The following is a 15,020-nucleotide window of genomic DNA, read 5'->3' as shown; positions in this document are numbered from 1 at the left end:
AGCTCTTAATGTGTGTTATTTTGACAGGGCGATAGGCAGACCTGATGTCTTGAAAAAGTATAGCTTAACGGTTTGCTCATACCAGTGTGTGAATAACTTAAAAGAATAACCAAAAAGAGACCAGGTTTTCATCTCCCTGCATTTCCCATCCCCATCTGTTTCAAAACCACAAAAGAAACATGTATTGGATTGGAGAGTTTATGAGAGTTTTCCTGGAATTCACATTCACTAACAATACTGTTTTCACATACAATACATAAGTTAATTTCTGTGAAGTTAGTATCCAAGCTACAAAGCACCATAAAAATATGGGAGATCGATATGATTGCAACTCTAGAGTTTCTCTTTAAACATACTAGACCCTCTTACCTCACTAAGGCCAGACGCTGTTTATATAAATAAACTAAAAATCTAAATTACAGGTAGACGAAAACGTGCTCTCTTGTTACAAAATCAGACTCAAAGACAAGTAGTCAGCGTAGCTGTGGGATGGAAGCAGGTGGAGTCGAGACCCAAATAAAGAGGCACAAGGGGACTTTCGAGGACCATGCAGGAGTGTAGAAATATGAAGCAGACCCCAGCTGCTAGCCACCGCCAGCATTTTTTTGGCTAGCAAGTCTTGCCTTGTTTATCTCAATGGATGGTTTATCTGAACGCAGAGTGGTCTTATTTTGTTTCAGGTGCTGACGACTGGAAGGCTATCCAAAGAAATGGGTCTCCTGCAAAACTCCACTGGTCCCAGCGCCATCGAGACGTGTTTACCTCGGCAGGAAGATCAGACCCCGTCTATTTCGTAGCTCCCGGTATGTATGGCATTTTTCCTCCAGAAGCCAACCTATAAGACTAGGAAGTCAGGATAGAAAAATGGAGTTGCCAAATGCAGTATCTCCAGAGGACAGCTGGGGACAGAGTCATGGCATCGACAGAGGAGAACGGGGTGTTCAGGCGGTCGGACTGGGGTGAGGTTCCTACTTCAGTCAAGTGGGAAGTTTCTAGGCTTCCCACCAAGACAAGACATAAGGACTGTGGTCAACTCTGTGGGTCTATTGAGAAGCAGATGGAAAAGCCAAACTGGGGCATTTCTTAAAGCTTTAACCACTTGGAAATTATATATATATATATATATAAAGCTGAATGGAAAAGCTCTGGCTAGAATTCTTATCTTAGTTCAGGTCCTTAGCTAACATGTGATTCCTGGGTAAGTTGTCCTCTTATTTAATCTTTCCAAGTTTCAATTCTCTCAGCTGCGAAACAGGAATAATAATGCCTGCCTCCGAGAATTATTGCCGTCAGATGTGATGACGTTTGCGAAAGCATTCTGTAAACTCTGAAGCTTTAAGTAACAAATGGCACTATTGCTGCTATATCTTTACGCACTGGTCTGTCATGTAGATGGAATTGTCTCGCAGGGAGGCCCTTTTAGCATCTCAGTAACTTACCCTCCTTTGTAGCCAATAGCGGTATGGCCACGTCCAGTGCCATGAGCTGGCTTTTCTGGAATGTGGTTTGGGGCGGGGAGGCAGGTGTGTAATACAGAACTCCAACAGAAGTTGCCAACATTGGTGCAAACTTGCTCACTCGTTTGCTTCTCCAGTTTCACAACTGATCTCAATCTTTTCAAATTTTACTGCACAGCCAAATTTCTTGGGAATCAGCAGGTGAGCTATGGGCGAAGCCTGGCCTTTGACTACCGCGTGGACCGGGGAGGCAGACACCCGTCCGCCCACGACGTGATCCTAGAAGGTGCTGGTCTACGGGTCACAGCTCCCTTGATGCCACTTGGCAAGACACTGCCTTGCGGGATCACCAAGACTTACACGTTCAGGTAAAAAGCAAGACTGTCCGTGGGTCAAGTACAGCAAATTGTGGTTGAAGTCTCGTCCCTTTGTTCATTCATTCAACCACGATTTATTGTTTCTACAAGATTTTCTGGGCCCCTTTTACGTAACAGCCATGGTGTCATGTGCTGAGACAGGACACGATTCCTGTCCTCAAGTCCCTGAGTGGCTCATGGGAGAGAAAAACAAACATGATTACAGTGCAGCTTGTAAGTGACGAGATAGACAAGGTAGACACACACATAGGCACAACTAACCCACATTGGAGCCATCAAGGAGATGTGTCAAGCAGAGAGCCGCTTTCTAAACGGGGAGAGGCTAACAAGGCAGTGGAACTATCATGCCTGAGGAAGTTTGGGGTTTAGGAAGTTGCAGGTAGATAAGCAGGAGTGGATCATGGAGTGGGGGTGGGGAATACAGCAAGAAGTCAGGTCAGAGAAAGAGGTGGGCTGAGGTCGCAGACGGCCCTGTGTGTCTAAGGAGGCTGCACATTACCCTGTGGAATGGGAATTTTGAATGGTGGGTACAGAGAGGTCTGGGAAGGAGGCCGTGCCTTCTAAGTGCTCAGTACTGATTAGCAGCTTGGAAAGCAAGATGAAGAAATTTGGCCTTTGACTTCTAAGAGTTCATGGTCTGGTAGGATATATGACATGCCAACAAGCAGACATAATACAGTACAATCATCGCTTCAGTGGTGGTGCATGTTCATGGGGACTCGAGAGGAAAGAGTATCTAATTCTGCTGGAGGAGTCAGGGAAAACATCACAGATGAGGAAACATGTGGGCTGAGAACAGAAGGAAAGCCCAGAGCCTTCCCAGGGACAAAAATCAGGACAACCTGTTCACAGGAGTATACGTGGGGATGTGGAAAGCCATAACACAGTGGGGACTGGCAAGCAATATTCATGGCTGCCACATAGCACGTGCAGGGGAGATGGACAGATAAGGTGGAAAGGACTGGAAAAGGACCCAGCACAGTGGGCCTTGTATGTCATGTCAAGGTGCTGAGATCTTGTCCATGTCCGTACAGTGATGAGAAGCCGTCGAGACACTGGGAGTTTGAGAAGCCGCATGATCGGCGTGGAGGCTGGGTGTGAGCACCGTGAGGAGGGCAGTTTGGGTAGGGTCCTTCATTGGACCATTAGAATACAAACCAAGTGCGCAGTAAATTGTCGTTTAACGAATCGGAGCATGAAATGAAAGGGTCGGGGTTGTTCCTTGAATTGCTATTCCAGGAAAAAAGCAAAACAGCATGAAAAACAATAGTGCAGGGGCCGGTGATGGGATGCAGTGAGGCACTATGATGCCAGGTTAGGAAGGGATTCGATGTGGACAATGTCGAAGGTGGAAACAGACTTTTAAAAAGAGTACGTGAAATACGCTTAGATTACAAATCATTTAAACAACAAAACCAAAAATGAATGGTTGCTCCAGAGGATGAGAGCTTCTTGAACTCGGAGATGTTTCTAATATTAGGTTTCGCATGACCAGGAATAGAAAGTGGTCTCTGAGGACATGGACCAGCACTGGATGCCATGACCCCTGGAGCTCTGGGATGCCCTCCAGCATGTCCTGTGGGGCTTCTGCTCCCCATGGAGTGAGAAAGCTATGTGCCTACAAGGATGTGGCTCCCCGTCCTGCCGGCCCCTCTCCGCAGGACGGCCAAGGGGCATGATTTGTATCAGGTTTCCAAACGATAAGATTTTTAAAGTGTTGTATTTTTAAGCTTTTGCTTTTAAATCGTGCAGATTAAGTGAACATCCAAGCAGTAATTGGAGCCCCCAGCTGAGTTACTTTGAGTATCGTCGGTTACTGCGGAACCTCACGGCCCTGTGGATCCGAGCTACCTATGGAGAATACAGTAAGCGACTGGGAGAAACGGATTTCTCTGCTCTTAGGTTTTAGTTTAATTTGCTTCCGCTCTCTATGGTTCAGCTACCAAACGAGTCGATAAATTACTTGATGGCTTTGATGTACAGTCTCGGAAGGGGTCTAAAATTTTATATTCTAGAAGAGGTCGTTAAAAAGGAATATTTCTGTAAAAAGAGGTTAGCACCAATGAAGAACGAGTGATGCCACTTTGCTAAACGAGTCTCCAGATTTAGATGAAAGCTGATTATTTGAAGAAGATAATCTATAACAAACGGGCACATTCCCTTAGCTAGGAGACAGGATCTATGACACAGCCTTTATTCCTAGGGTAGCTTTTCTTTTGGGATTATACTCCTAGTTACCATGTTTGGACATCGTCATATATTCTGCTCATTCCTCTTGTTGAACTTCACCTGTTGAGTCCTCCTAATCCTGACTGAAATTATTTGAATGAGAATTTCTTCCAATTTTTAGCCCCCATGTGAAAAGGCAGCATGGCCGACATGCACCGTTTCCATGTCCCTAATGCAGTGAATAAAGCGGGAAGTAGAAAAGGCGTTTCCTAACAACTTACTGAGTCTTTACTATGTGACAGGCATGTTCTCTCACTTAATTTGCACAACTTCTGCAGTTGAGGAAACATAGTCATGCAGAGGTTTATGTTATTTGCTCAATCTGCACAGCTAGTGTGTGGGGGCGGGGGGGGGGTGGGCAGCCAGAATGCAAACCGTTGTTTCTGGCACCAAAGCCTGGGCACGTCCTCGTGAGGGACCGCTATACCCTTACGCATGGCATGGTGAGTGAACACCACCTGCCTTCGATAGTTAAGAAAAATAAAATCCAATTGAGGCCTGACTTTAGATCTTTGCACCTTCCTGCTGGCTTCTTCTGACCTGTTCCCTCCGTTGCAGGTACCGGGTACATTGACAACGTGACCCTGATTTCAGCCCGCCCCATCTCTGGTGCGCCAGCACCCTGGGTTGAACAATGTGTGTGTCCTGTTGGGTACAAGGGACAGTTCTGCCAGGAGTGTGCTTCTGGCTACAAAAGAGATTCAGCCAGACTAGGACCTTTTGGTACCTGTATTCCATGTAACTGCCAAGGAGGAGGGACCTGTGATCCAGACACAGGTGAGCGAATGGTACCTGGACCAGGTGGCTGGGGGTACAGCCAGGTGATGAGGGTCTCCATGGGGGAGAGAGAGCTGTATAAGAAGGACCGTAGCTGAACTCATTTCGGAGATGGGAAAGGATTAAGGAATTGGGGCTGGAGTCAGGGGAAATGGACATGGCGTCATATTCCACTCGATCCTTTTCATTATGGAAACGCCACAGGTTGTGGGAAAGGTACTAGGTTACAGGAAATGGCTGTCATGGTTCAATGCTGGGTGGGGAGCTGGTGTCGAGTTGCAAGAATAGTACTGGGAGATCAAAGGCTGTGTCGGGGCCTGGATCAATGTGCTGACAAATGGTGTCAGGCCATGGGGGCGGGGGGCGCGGTGCTAAGTTATGGATAGTAAAGGAAGTGTGTATGTACTTAGCATGGGGCAGTGAGGGGGAGATTCAGGTTCGCGGCCATGTTTAGAGCTGGGACTAGGGCAGAGGTGAATGCCAGGGCTCAGACACCGTGAAGAAAGCTTCAGAAAGGAAGGCTTTGAGTTGCTGAGCTCTGACCCCCGAATTACAGGAAGTGTGGAGTTTCACCCCGCTCCTCTGCCTGCCTTTCCATTCTCCTCTGCCTCCCAGGAGACTGTTACTCAGGGGACGAGAATCCTGACGTCGAATGTGCCGACTGCCCCCTCGGTTTCTACAACGACCCGCACGACCCCCGCAGCTGCAAGCCGTGCCCCTGTCGCAACGGGTTCAGCTGCTCGGTGATGCCCGGCACGGAGGAGGTGGTGTGCAACAGCTGCCCCCTCGGAGTCACTGGTGAGGCCGGCGCCCGCGTCCCCTTTTCCTCGTGCCGTTTGGGTACCCAGCTTCTATGCCAAGGAAGGTCTAGGGAATTATGATTCCTTGGGGTTGTTGTAAATGGGCTCGTTCTGACGATGAGACTCTTTTGATGCCCAAGGGGCGAAGTGGAGGGAGGAAGGGCGGAGTGTACGGGAAGAAACCTCTAAAGCTGTTGTAGGAGGTTTGTAATTATGAGATGAAGTTTTCAAACAAAATACATGGTCTAACTCAGTTTTTAAAGATGAACCAAGGTAAAGAAGGAAAACGGAAAACGTAGAGACCTTTAAATGTCGCGTCTCCCTGCCGGTCAGTCTGAAAGAAGAGACCATGCTTTCGCGGCAGCCTTGGGCGTACTGCTCCAGACCTGGCTTTTCCCCGACCGTCTGTTTGACTGGCAGGGAGGCTCGGAGCGGTGCTGCTGGGGTCTGGAGCCCCGACCCGCTGGAGGGAAGAGCACGCCCCCTGCCCCGGGAGCCCGCTCCTGAGGCTGTGGTACGTTTGGCCTGAGCATCTGCTCTTGCTGCCGGTAGATGACCACTGGGCGTGGCCGTTTGTTTCTTCCAGGTGCCCGCTGCGAGCTCTGTGCTGATGGCTACTTTGGGGACCCCTTTGGGGAACGGGGCCCAGTGAGGCCCTGTCAGCCTTGTCAGTGCAACAACAATGTGGACCCCAGTGCCTCTGGGAACTGTGACCGCCTGACAGGCAGATGTCTCAAGTGTATCCACAATACAGCCGGTGTCCACTGTGACCAGTGCAAAGCAGGCTTCTTTGGGGACCCCTTGGCTCCCAATCCAGTGGACAAGTGTCGAGGTAGGACTGCATCCCAGACAGGTTGGACAGGGCTCATGTGTGAGTGTGTGTGTGTGTGTGTGTGTGTGTGTACGTGTGTGTGTAGACACATAAGCTTCCCAGTGTGTACACGTGTAAGAATGTACAAATCAGCGAGGCCAGCAGCAGTTCATGTCATGATGCTCCTTTGGTGTCTCTGACCAGCTGGCTCATGAACAGCCCAGATCGTTCACCTGTTGAAGCCCATAAGGCCAGTTTCCCCAGCAGCAGGGATGGAAGACTGAGCCGGAGGATGCTGAATGGGTTAAAGCTGGGTGGGAGAAGTGGAAAAGGTCAGGTTTACATTCTTAAGTGGAAGCGGAGATAAAACGGGGCACATCTTCTGCCAATACCAAGGCCGGCAGGCAGGAAGTGGCGCCACACCTGTTACAGGAGAATAACAAATGCCTTGAGACTGAACCTGAACAAACTGAGGGGCCGTGGGGAGTGGGCTGTAAAGTAGGTTAAGGGACACTCTCAGGAAGTCCGTGTCGCAGAGCAAATAAATGGCCAGCTGGAATTGATGCGCAGAAGGCTGCCAGTCGAAACGTCTTCCAGAGAGACTCGGCTTCAAAGGGGCATTCCTAGGGCTGCTTCAGATCGAAGCATGAACACGCAGGTTGTGCAGGCCGGTGCTTCTTCCACACCTCTGCACCGGTTATATCCACGAGGCAAGTTTAGTTCTAGGGCACTGGCCCGCCCCGCAGACATGCCCCTTACTCGCAAAGGTCCCAGACCAGCCTGGTGCCCAGAATTCAAGAGCTTGTTTATTATAAGGTCCAGAGTGGCTCTGGGGACCCAGATCAGAGGACTCCTGGGACTCCTGAGGACTCCATGCAACCCAGGGCTTCTCACCAGGGGCACGAATCCCATCTGCCCTGATCCCAACCTGTGGGTTCACTGTAATATGCTAGAAAGTACCCCAAGATAGGAAGACCCCCCACATGATATCTTGGCAGTACTAAGTTCAAGTCCAGTTTTTTTTTTTAACATACCTATAGTATTGTGTTGATTATAGCAATTAATCTCTCTGAGCTTCAGTTTCCTCATTGGGTGACTAATATTTAACCAAAAGGGGTTGCAAAGATAAAGCAGCGTATGAGAAAGTACACTGTAAACTATGTAATTCTAGCTATAAGGCGCTATTAATAGAGATTTCACTGGCTTCTAGAGCACACATTTCTTCACTCAGCTATCTTTTGTCAAGCAATGTGGAGCTCGATACTAAAGAGCTCATATGCTAATAAGGAAGACACACAAATTTGTAAGCAAATAATGACAGTACACTTAGATATGAGATCACATGTCTGAATGCTGAGCGTTTTGTGAGCACCGAAGATAGAGCCATCCAGACAATTACTGTAACTCCTTTAGAGCAATGTCTCACCCACTGTTACGTCCTCAGCTCCTAGAACATAGATGCTCAAGCAATTTGATTGGATGAATAAAGTTATTGCTTTCTTTCTGTACTTTCTACATCAAAGGCAGCAGGGCAGAAAGAAAAGAGCATTGCCTTTTTCGAAGTTCTCATTCCAGCTGGCCATTTATTTGCTCTGTGACCTTGGACCTCTCTGAGCTCATATTCCTCATCATTCCCGGACAACCTCAAGATGACTGTGGAAAGAATTCAGGCCCTGGGCATAAAAGACCCAGAAGAAATGTTATTCACCTTATGAGCAAAGCCGAAGTGCCTGCTGAATGGCTGACAGGCTTACCATTTAACAGGAGGAAAAATATAAGTGCCTCCAGAAAGGACAGACTATCGTAATATTTCTTCATCCACACACACACACCAAACAGACTTGCCAGGTGATTCCTAAGACTGCATTAGGAATGTGCTTGGAGGCATAGCTAAGAGATAAATCTAACACAGTACGAATCGTTGACACAATATGAATGCTGACTTAATCTTCTTCCTTTCGTTTTGCTATATGTCTCTAGTTTCTGGAATTTGCTTGATATGAATGTTTTCTATTTGTCTTTTGTCTCTAGCTTGCAACTGTAACCCAGTGGGCTCTGAGCCTGTGGAGTGTCGAAATGATGGCAGCTGTATTTGCAAGCCAGGATTCGGTGGCCTCAACTGTGAGCATGCAGCATTAGCCAGCTGTCCAGCTTGCTACGATCAAGTGAAGATTCAGGTGTGCATGCTAACCAACCTTCACCCCCACGAGTAAAAGCTTTAAGTGTCTAATGGGTGGTTTTGTCACAGATTTAGGACCTTCCTAGTCTCCTAAGGATGGTGGTGAGGGTTATTATTTTTTTTTAATTGTAGTATTTAAAAAGTTCTGTATAATAGTAATAAGACTTCCGATTTATGTTCTTATATATACCATTTTCAAAACCCCTTTCGCAGATATTATCTTATTTGATACTCATGATAATTTAGTCAGGTTGGCAGAAAAAGCATTCTGACCTCAGGTTTTACTGAGCAAACAAAGTCTTGAAAAATTGGCAATTTTTTAAAGTCGCGTGGCCAGGTGGAACCAAGAATCTCACCCATGTCCCCTGACTCTGAGTTCAGTGCTCTTTCTACTATAATATGCCACTTTCTAGGATGTTTTTCCAAGTGATGTTCTCGTAAAACAAACAAAGAAAATCATAAACATACAAAAGGTATGAGGAGTCCAAAAGGTGTCAAGGCTATCTAAGCAGACATAGCCTCCATAAATTTCTCATTCATGCTGTTAATTATTAAATATGACCTTGCCGGGGTGAGGTGTTGGGGAGGAAAAGGGCCTAAACAGAATCCCAAATATAGGACAAGCACAACCTGTTTTTAAAATTTATTCAACCAGCCCTCTCTAGCACTTCTTTTATTTCAGGCACTATTCTAAGCCCTGTACAAATATTAACTCATTTAGTCCCATAACTCTATGACATATTATTATCATTATCTCCATCTTATGGATAAAGAAAGTGACATGCCCAAGGTCACACAGCTAGTGAGCAGGAGCGCCAGGATTCACACTCAGAGTCTGAATTCTGAACTGCCAAGACCTGCCAAGCATTTCTGGGCTTTTAGCCGTTACCCCCTGGACACCTGGTATTCGACCATCATCTGTTCTGATCCTCTTCCCTGTTTGGTTTCAGATGGATCCGTTCATGCAGCAGCTCCGGAGCCTGGAGGCCCTGATTTCGAAGGCTCAGAGTGGTGGTGGAGGAGCACCCAACGCAGAGCTGGAGGGCAGGATGCAGCAGGCTGAGCAGAGTCTTCAGGACATTCTGAGAGAAGCCCAGATTTCAGAAGGTGATGAAGGCCGACTTCCTTTCAGACAGGAGAGAATTCACAGTCCCAGAAAGCATTGCCACACTAGGTCATAGACTCTTCTGTGGATATCAGTTCAGCTTATCTCTGCCCAGCTCTTGCAAAGAGGGACATCCTCCTGGGACCTGAATGATGGAGATGAAAGAGCAGTTGTATGCATTCATTCACTGAGTTTTCGCCATCTTGCCAAAAGCCCGTCAGAGTCACTTCTTCAGTCCTCTATTCTGTCTGAGCACCCTGCGCTGACTCTGAAAGAGCTCACCCTTCCTGTCCTTGTTGCTGTTCAGGTGCTGTGAGATCTCTCAATCTCCAGTTGGCCAAGGCAAGGAGCCAAGAGAGTAGCTACCGGAACCGCCTGGACAACCTCAAGATGACTGTGGAAAGAATTCAGGCCCTGGGCAGTCAGTATCAGAACCGGGTTCAGGATACTCACAGGCTTATCAGACAGATGCGCCTGAGCCTGGAGGAAAGCGAGTCTTCCCTACAGAAAACAGTAGGTGGGGCCGGGTTAGGGGAAGGGTGCCGCTGTGTTGGGAGACCCCCTCGCAGACATCACTGGATCGCTGGCTGTTTCTCAGCTTTTCTGGTCTGTCTGGCAGATAATTGGACTTCTCTCCCTCGAAAACAGTCACAACTAATTTTGTGTTCTTTAGCTTCCCACAGTTTTTTGTTTTACTGTGTTATGTTCTTCTCAATTCATTTCTTATTAACCATATTCTCATCTTGACCCTATCTCTTCTCCCTTATTTCTGCATATCTTCTAGCTTGTTAGCTCCCAGAGGGCAGAATTTAATTTCGTTCATTTGCATTCTCAGCCCATAGCCTGGTGTGTGGCTGTATTAAATGTTTGCTGCATGCGTGAATGAATAAATGAACAAGAGAACAAATGAAAAGAAGGGAGGGAGGGAGGAAGGGAGGGAGGAAGGGAGGTAGGAAGGGAGGAAGGAAGGAAGGAAGGAAGGAAGGAAGGAAGGAAGGAAGGAGGAGAGGAAGGAATGAAGGGAGTCCAGTGAAGACATGGTTTTGGAAATGGGAAAAGGAAGGAAGGAAGGAAGGAAGGAAGGGAGTGAGTCCAGTGAATACATGGTTTTGAAAATGGGAAAAAAAATTGTCGTGAGTATAACCTTCCTAATGATGGAGTCCGTAGTGTGGCGGGAGGAAGGGAGTTGAATGAACACTCTCTGTTTCTGAATGAAGAAGGCAAAGGTGACAATAACGTAAGTGGGCAGGTGGGAGATGAATAAAGGAAATTAGAAGATAAGCAGATAGTATGCTCAGTAAACGATTTAGAAAATAGTATGTATTGATTTTTTTTCTTATTACAAAAATAACATTTATTGTGAAAACTTTGGAACATAAATAAAAATCCCCTATGATCCCATTACTAAGAATAGCCACCATATTCTACTGGACTTGAAATACATATGAACATGTATATATGTTTTAGTGCACTGTATCTATATACAGGCTTTTTTGGAACATGAGTCTTTATTCTTGTCTATACGTTTTTAATTGTAGTGACCCCAGTGATGAGAGACTCGATATATCAGGGTGTAGAATGCTGTGTGGCTAATGACAAGCAGTTCTGATGGGACAGATGCAGAACCTGCTTAGGCACTATGGCCAAGTGCAAAACCTTAACCAATTTTCCTTTTTCACAGAACATCCCTCCCTCAGAGCACTACGTGGGGCCAAATGGTTTTAAAAGCCTGGCTCAGGAGGCTACGAGATTGGCAGACAGGTGAGCACTAGCAGAGGGCGCCCCTGCTTCTGATCATCTCTGCAAGGCCAGACTTGAATGACATTGCTGGGCGTTCGAGCCCTAAGCAGCATATTCATTACCTCCAGGCTCCTTTGCAACCATTCCTCTACCTTGAAGCCATTTTTTTTTTTTTTTTAACCTCTTGGCTTTTATGTGTCTTGGTGGCCACCAGGCATGGTCATTTGGCAAGAGCGGAGGCTCAGTGTGCTTCTTTCCCAGAGTTCTCTCTCCATGACTCACAGTATGGCTTTGGCGTATGTCAGATGTGATTCCTCGGGCCTCATGAAATGAATCAGCTCTTGGAAAAGAACACTCTGCAGCTTTGAGGGACTCCCAAGCTCCCATGCCGAGCCTGAGAACAAGTACCAACAAGTCTTTGCTAGCCTGTGGGGCCAAGTCTGCAGAGAGGGGACTTCCTCCTGAAAACTGGCTCTGCAGGGCCTCAGTGATAGCAGGAAGCTCTTATGTCCTTGCCTAACTATAAATCCCGCCATGTTGAAGAGGTTTGCTTAGCGCCCAGTGCTCAGCAGGGTGGCAGGCTCTGTCTCCCTCAAATGGAATTCGGTTAGCCAAAGAGGCTGGCTTGTGTTTTTGCAGCTTGAGCTTCCTCCTGAACTTGTTTTTCTTATGACTTTCTAGAAGAAAGACAAAAGCATCTGGGGGACTTTTATTGACAGGCTTTGTTCTCCCTAGTGGTGGGCCCAGTTTAAAGTCGTAGCAAAAGTGAGTAGGGGATTGGATCCTGGATGAAACAAGACCTACGAGTCTTTTTTTCCTACAGAAAACAACCTACAAATGCAATTCGTATTTTATCACCCTGATGCTGCTCCCAACACGCCCCCTCTCACTTCCCTCCCCCAGCCCTGGGCTTCCCCTGATTACACCATAGGTGGAAAAGATCACCAAAAAGTCTTTGACATGAGGCTGCTTCTCCAGAAGACATTCTGCTTCTTAATAGTTCTTCTAATTCCCCCAAACTGGGTCAATTCTGTTAGGCTTTCCTCTTCCTTCATTTAAATAAAAGGCCGAAAGGAAGTTCTTGTTCGAAAACTCAAATGCTGTATTTTTAATTCTTTCAGCCATGTTGAGTCAGCCAGTAACATGGAGCAACTGGCGAGGGAAACCGAAGACTATTCCCAACAAGCTCTATCACTGGCACGCAAAGCTCTGCAGGAGGGCGGTGGCAGCGGCAGCCTGGACGGCTCCATGGTGCAAGGGCTTGTGGGAAAGTACGTTTCAACAGGTCCTCCTGGGGCCAGTGTAATCTGCATCCTCCCGGGGTATAAGGCAAAGCACATTTGAGGGGGTGGCGCATTTCTTTAAAAAATATATTAATAATAAGAGGGACAAGAGAATGAGAGAGTTACTTTGGGGGGAAAGCGAATGCCTTTAAGGCTGGAAGAATAAGGTTGATCGATCTAAGTAAAGTTTGTGTTTTGACTGAGAGTGCATGCTTGGAGATGTGGTCACCCTCTGCGGTATTTGAAGGATGTGAGTAAACCCATCTGATGGCATGGAGGATATAAAAGTAATATAATGATGTTATCAAGAATTGGGAAACGTGGGCCGAATTTTCCTGACGCATCTGTATCAGCTCGAAGGCTTATATTTAGATTGTGGAGAAGGACACATAGCTGACATATAGGCTCATTTGGTTCTTCGGATAATTCCAACTACATACTTATAAAACAACAGAATGGATTCTTGCTTTTATTAAAAAGAATGAATTCTCAAAGTCCCCCCACCTTCTCCCCACAGATTAGAGAAAACCAAGGCTCTGGCCCAGCAGTTGTCAAGGGAGGCCACTCAAATGGACATCGAAGCGGATAAGTCTTACCAGCACAGTCTCCGCCTTCTCGATTCTGTGTCTCAGCTTCAGGGAGTGAATGACCAGTCCTTGCAGGTAAGGGCATCTTCCCTTCATGCCGATGTACAGAAGAAGGGCCATAATGCTTGCTTCTCTGGGAGTTCCATAATATCGTTCGATCATTTAGTTGACCTTTCTTGTTTAGAGTATGAACAGCATTTATCCTTCTTATGATCTATTTCCTTGTTCTTTAAGCCCAATCTTGGTCTCTGAAAAGGCCTTGGCTCACATCTTGAACCTATTAGTAGGTAAACGTTTTATATCTCTTCCCTAGTTTTGAGTGCTGTTGAAACTTGTAGGAAATTATTATAGATAAAATTTGATATTTACATTTGGGATCCAATCTATAGTATATCTCTATGTACAGCCACTCAGAAGACATGTGTTCTTCTCACAAGTTTTGCATTGTTGCTGTTGTTGATCCCAAACTTATTAGGTTAAGAAGATCCAGCTTTCTACCTACAGCAAAAATCACTCACAATGATTCTCACAAAAATGATCCTGTGTATATAAACTAACACATAAAATAATAAGTTAAAAAAAGAGACACAAAACCTGTTTGAGGGTGGTGGGATGGGTGGAAAAAAGGGAAGGGAATTAAGAATGTCAAACTTCTAGTTATAAAATAAGTCAAGGAGATGTATACACAGCATAAGGAATGTAGTCAATAACATCATAATAGCAATGTGCAGTGACAGCTGTTTATTAGACTTATTAGCATGATCTTAAGGTACATAAGTGTTGATTCACTATGGTGTACACCTGAAACTAATATAATATTGTATGTCAACGATAATTAAAAATAAATTTGAAAAAAAAAAAAAAGCCTGTTTGATGCCTGGGGGACCTGCTGATTGACATTGCTTTAGGCATAATGCTTCATTTCTGTTAGACTTTGGACCTGGATTTTTTTTTTGTTTTCAAACGATGATGTCAGGTCCTAGGAAGGCTGGTGTAGTGACTGGTGAGCAGAAAGTCAGACTCATTCATTTCTTTGGGCTCACAGATAGAAGCGAAGAGGATCCAACAAAAAGCTGATTCTCTCTCAGGCCTGGTGACTGAGCATATGGATGAGCTCAAGCGTATGCAGAGCAGTCTGGGAGACTGGGAAAAAGAAACGCGGCAGCTCTTACAGAACGGAAAGAACGGGAGACAGGTATCCCTTTGTTCATTGATTCGCTCAACAGATACATGCCGAATGCCTACCGTGTGAATAAGTATATCAAGAGGAACCACTGAAAACCTTCTGAAGGTCATGGAACAGCTGCTTCTACAGGAAGTGACTGAGATATAGAGACCTTGAAGTAACTGGCTCAGCTCTACCACTGAGTCAGCCCTCAAATCTAGGAATAGGACGCAGGTCTCCTGGGTCCAATTTTGGTCTAACTCTGTCTGCTTGCTTGGCCTCAGGAAGTATCTAGAATTTAAAATTATGATTTGCCAAACTGCTCTTGTCTCTGAGAGCGGAATAGAGTTTGAGACTGTTCTCTATATGGGATCCTTGGAGTTATTGGGTTATAAAGTTTGTTCTGTCCCAGATTGTGGAAGGGCTTGCTATAGAACCCCTAGACTCTTGGGTGAATCACAGCATTCTTGTTGTCGTGAAGAGAAATATATCAGAGTGATTGCTGGCCGG

General features: G+C 46.2%; 1 protein-coding gene across 1 annotated transcript in view; it reads left to right on the top strand.

Annotated features, from left to right (window-relative positions):
- LAMC2 (laminin subunit gamma 2) overlaps positions 1-15,020 on the top strand; it is a 35,051-nt gene that overhangs the window by 12,856 nt on the left and 7,175 nt on the right. The window contains exons 5-17 of the mRNA XM_025044028.1: positions 681-803; positions 1,636-1,825; positions 3,587-3,699; positions 4,622-4,840; positions 5,456-5,638; positions 6,227-6,472; positions 8,483-8,628; positions 9,581-9,737; positions 10,043-10,248; positions 11,417-11,496; positions 12,597-12,746; positions 13,276-13,420; positions 14,391-14,540. Of these exons, the coding sequence (XP_024899796.1) occupies positions 681-803; positions 1,636-1,825; positions 3,587-3,699; positions 4,622-4,840; positions 5,456-5,638; positions 6,227-6,472; positions 8,483-8,628; positions 9,581-9,737; positions 10,043-10,248; positions 11,417-11,496; positions 12,597-12,746; positions 13,276-13,420; positions 14,391-14,540 (2,108 nt within the window). The remainder of the gene's footprint in view (positions 1-680; positions 804-1,635; positions 1,826-3,586; positions 3,700-4,621; positions 4,841-5,455; positions 5,639-6,226; positions 6,473-8,482; positions 8,629-9,580; positions 9,738-10,042; positions 10,249-11,416; positions 11,497-12,596; positions 12,747-13,275; positions 13,421-14,390; positions 14,541-15,020) is intronic.

This window comes from Pteropus alecto, unplaced genomic scaffold (assembly GCF_000325575.1).
Source record: "Pteropus alecto unplaced genomic scaffold, ASM32557v1 scaffold101, whole genome shotgun sequence".
Lineage (NCBI taxonomy): Eukaryota > Metazoa > Chordata > Mammalia > Chiroptera > Pteropodidae > Pteropus > Pteropus alecto.
Note: the sequence above shows the minus strand (reverse complement) of the source record. Positions and strands in the feature narration are given on the sequence as shown.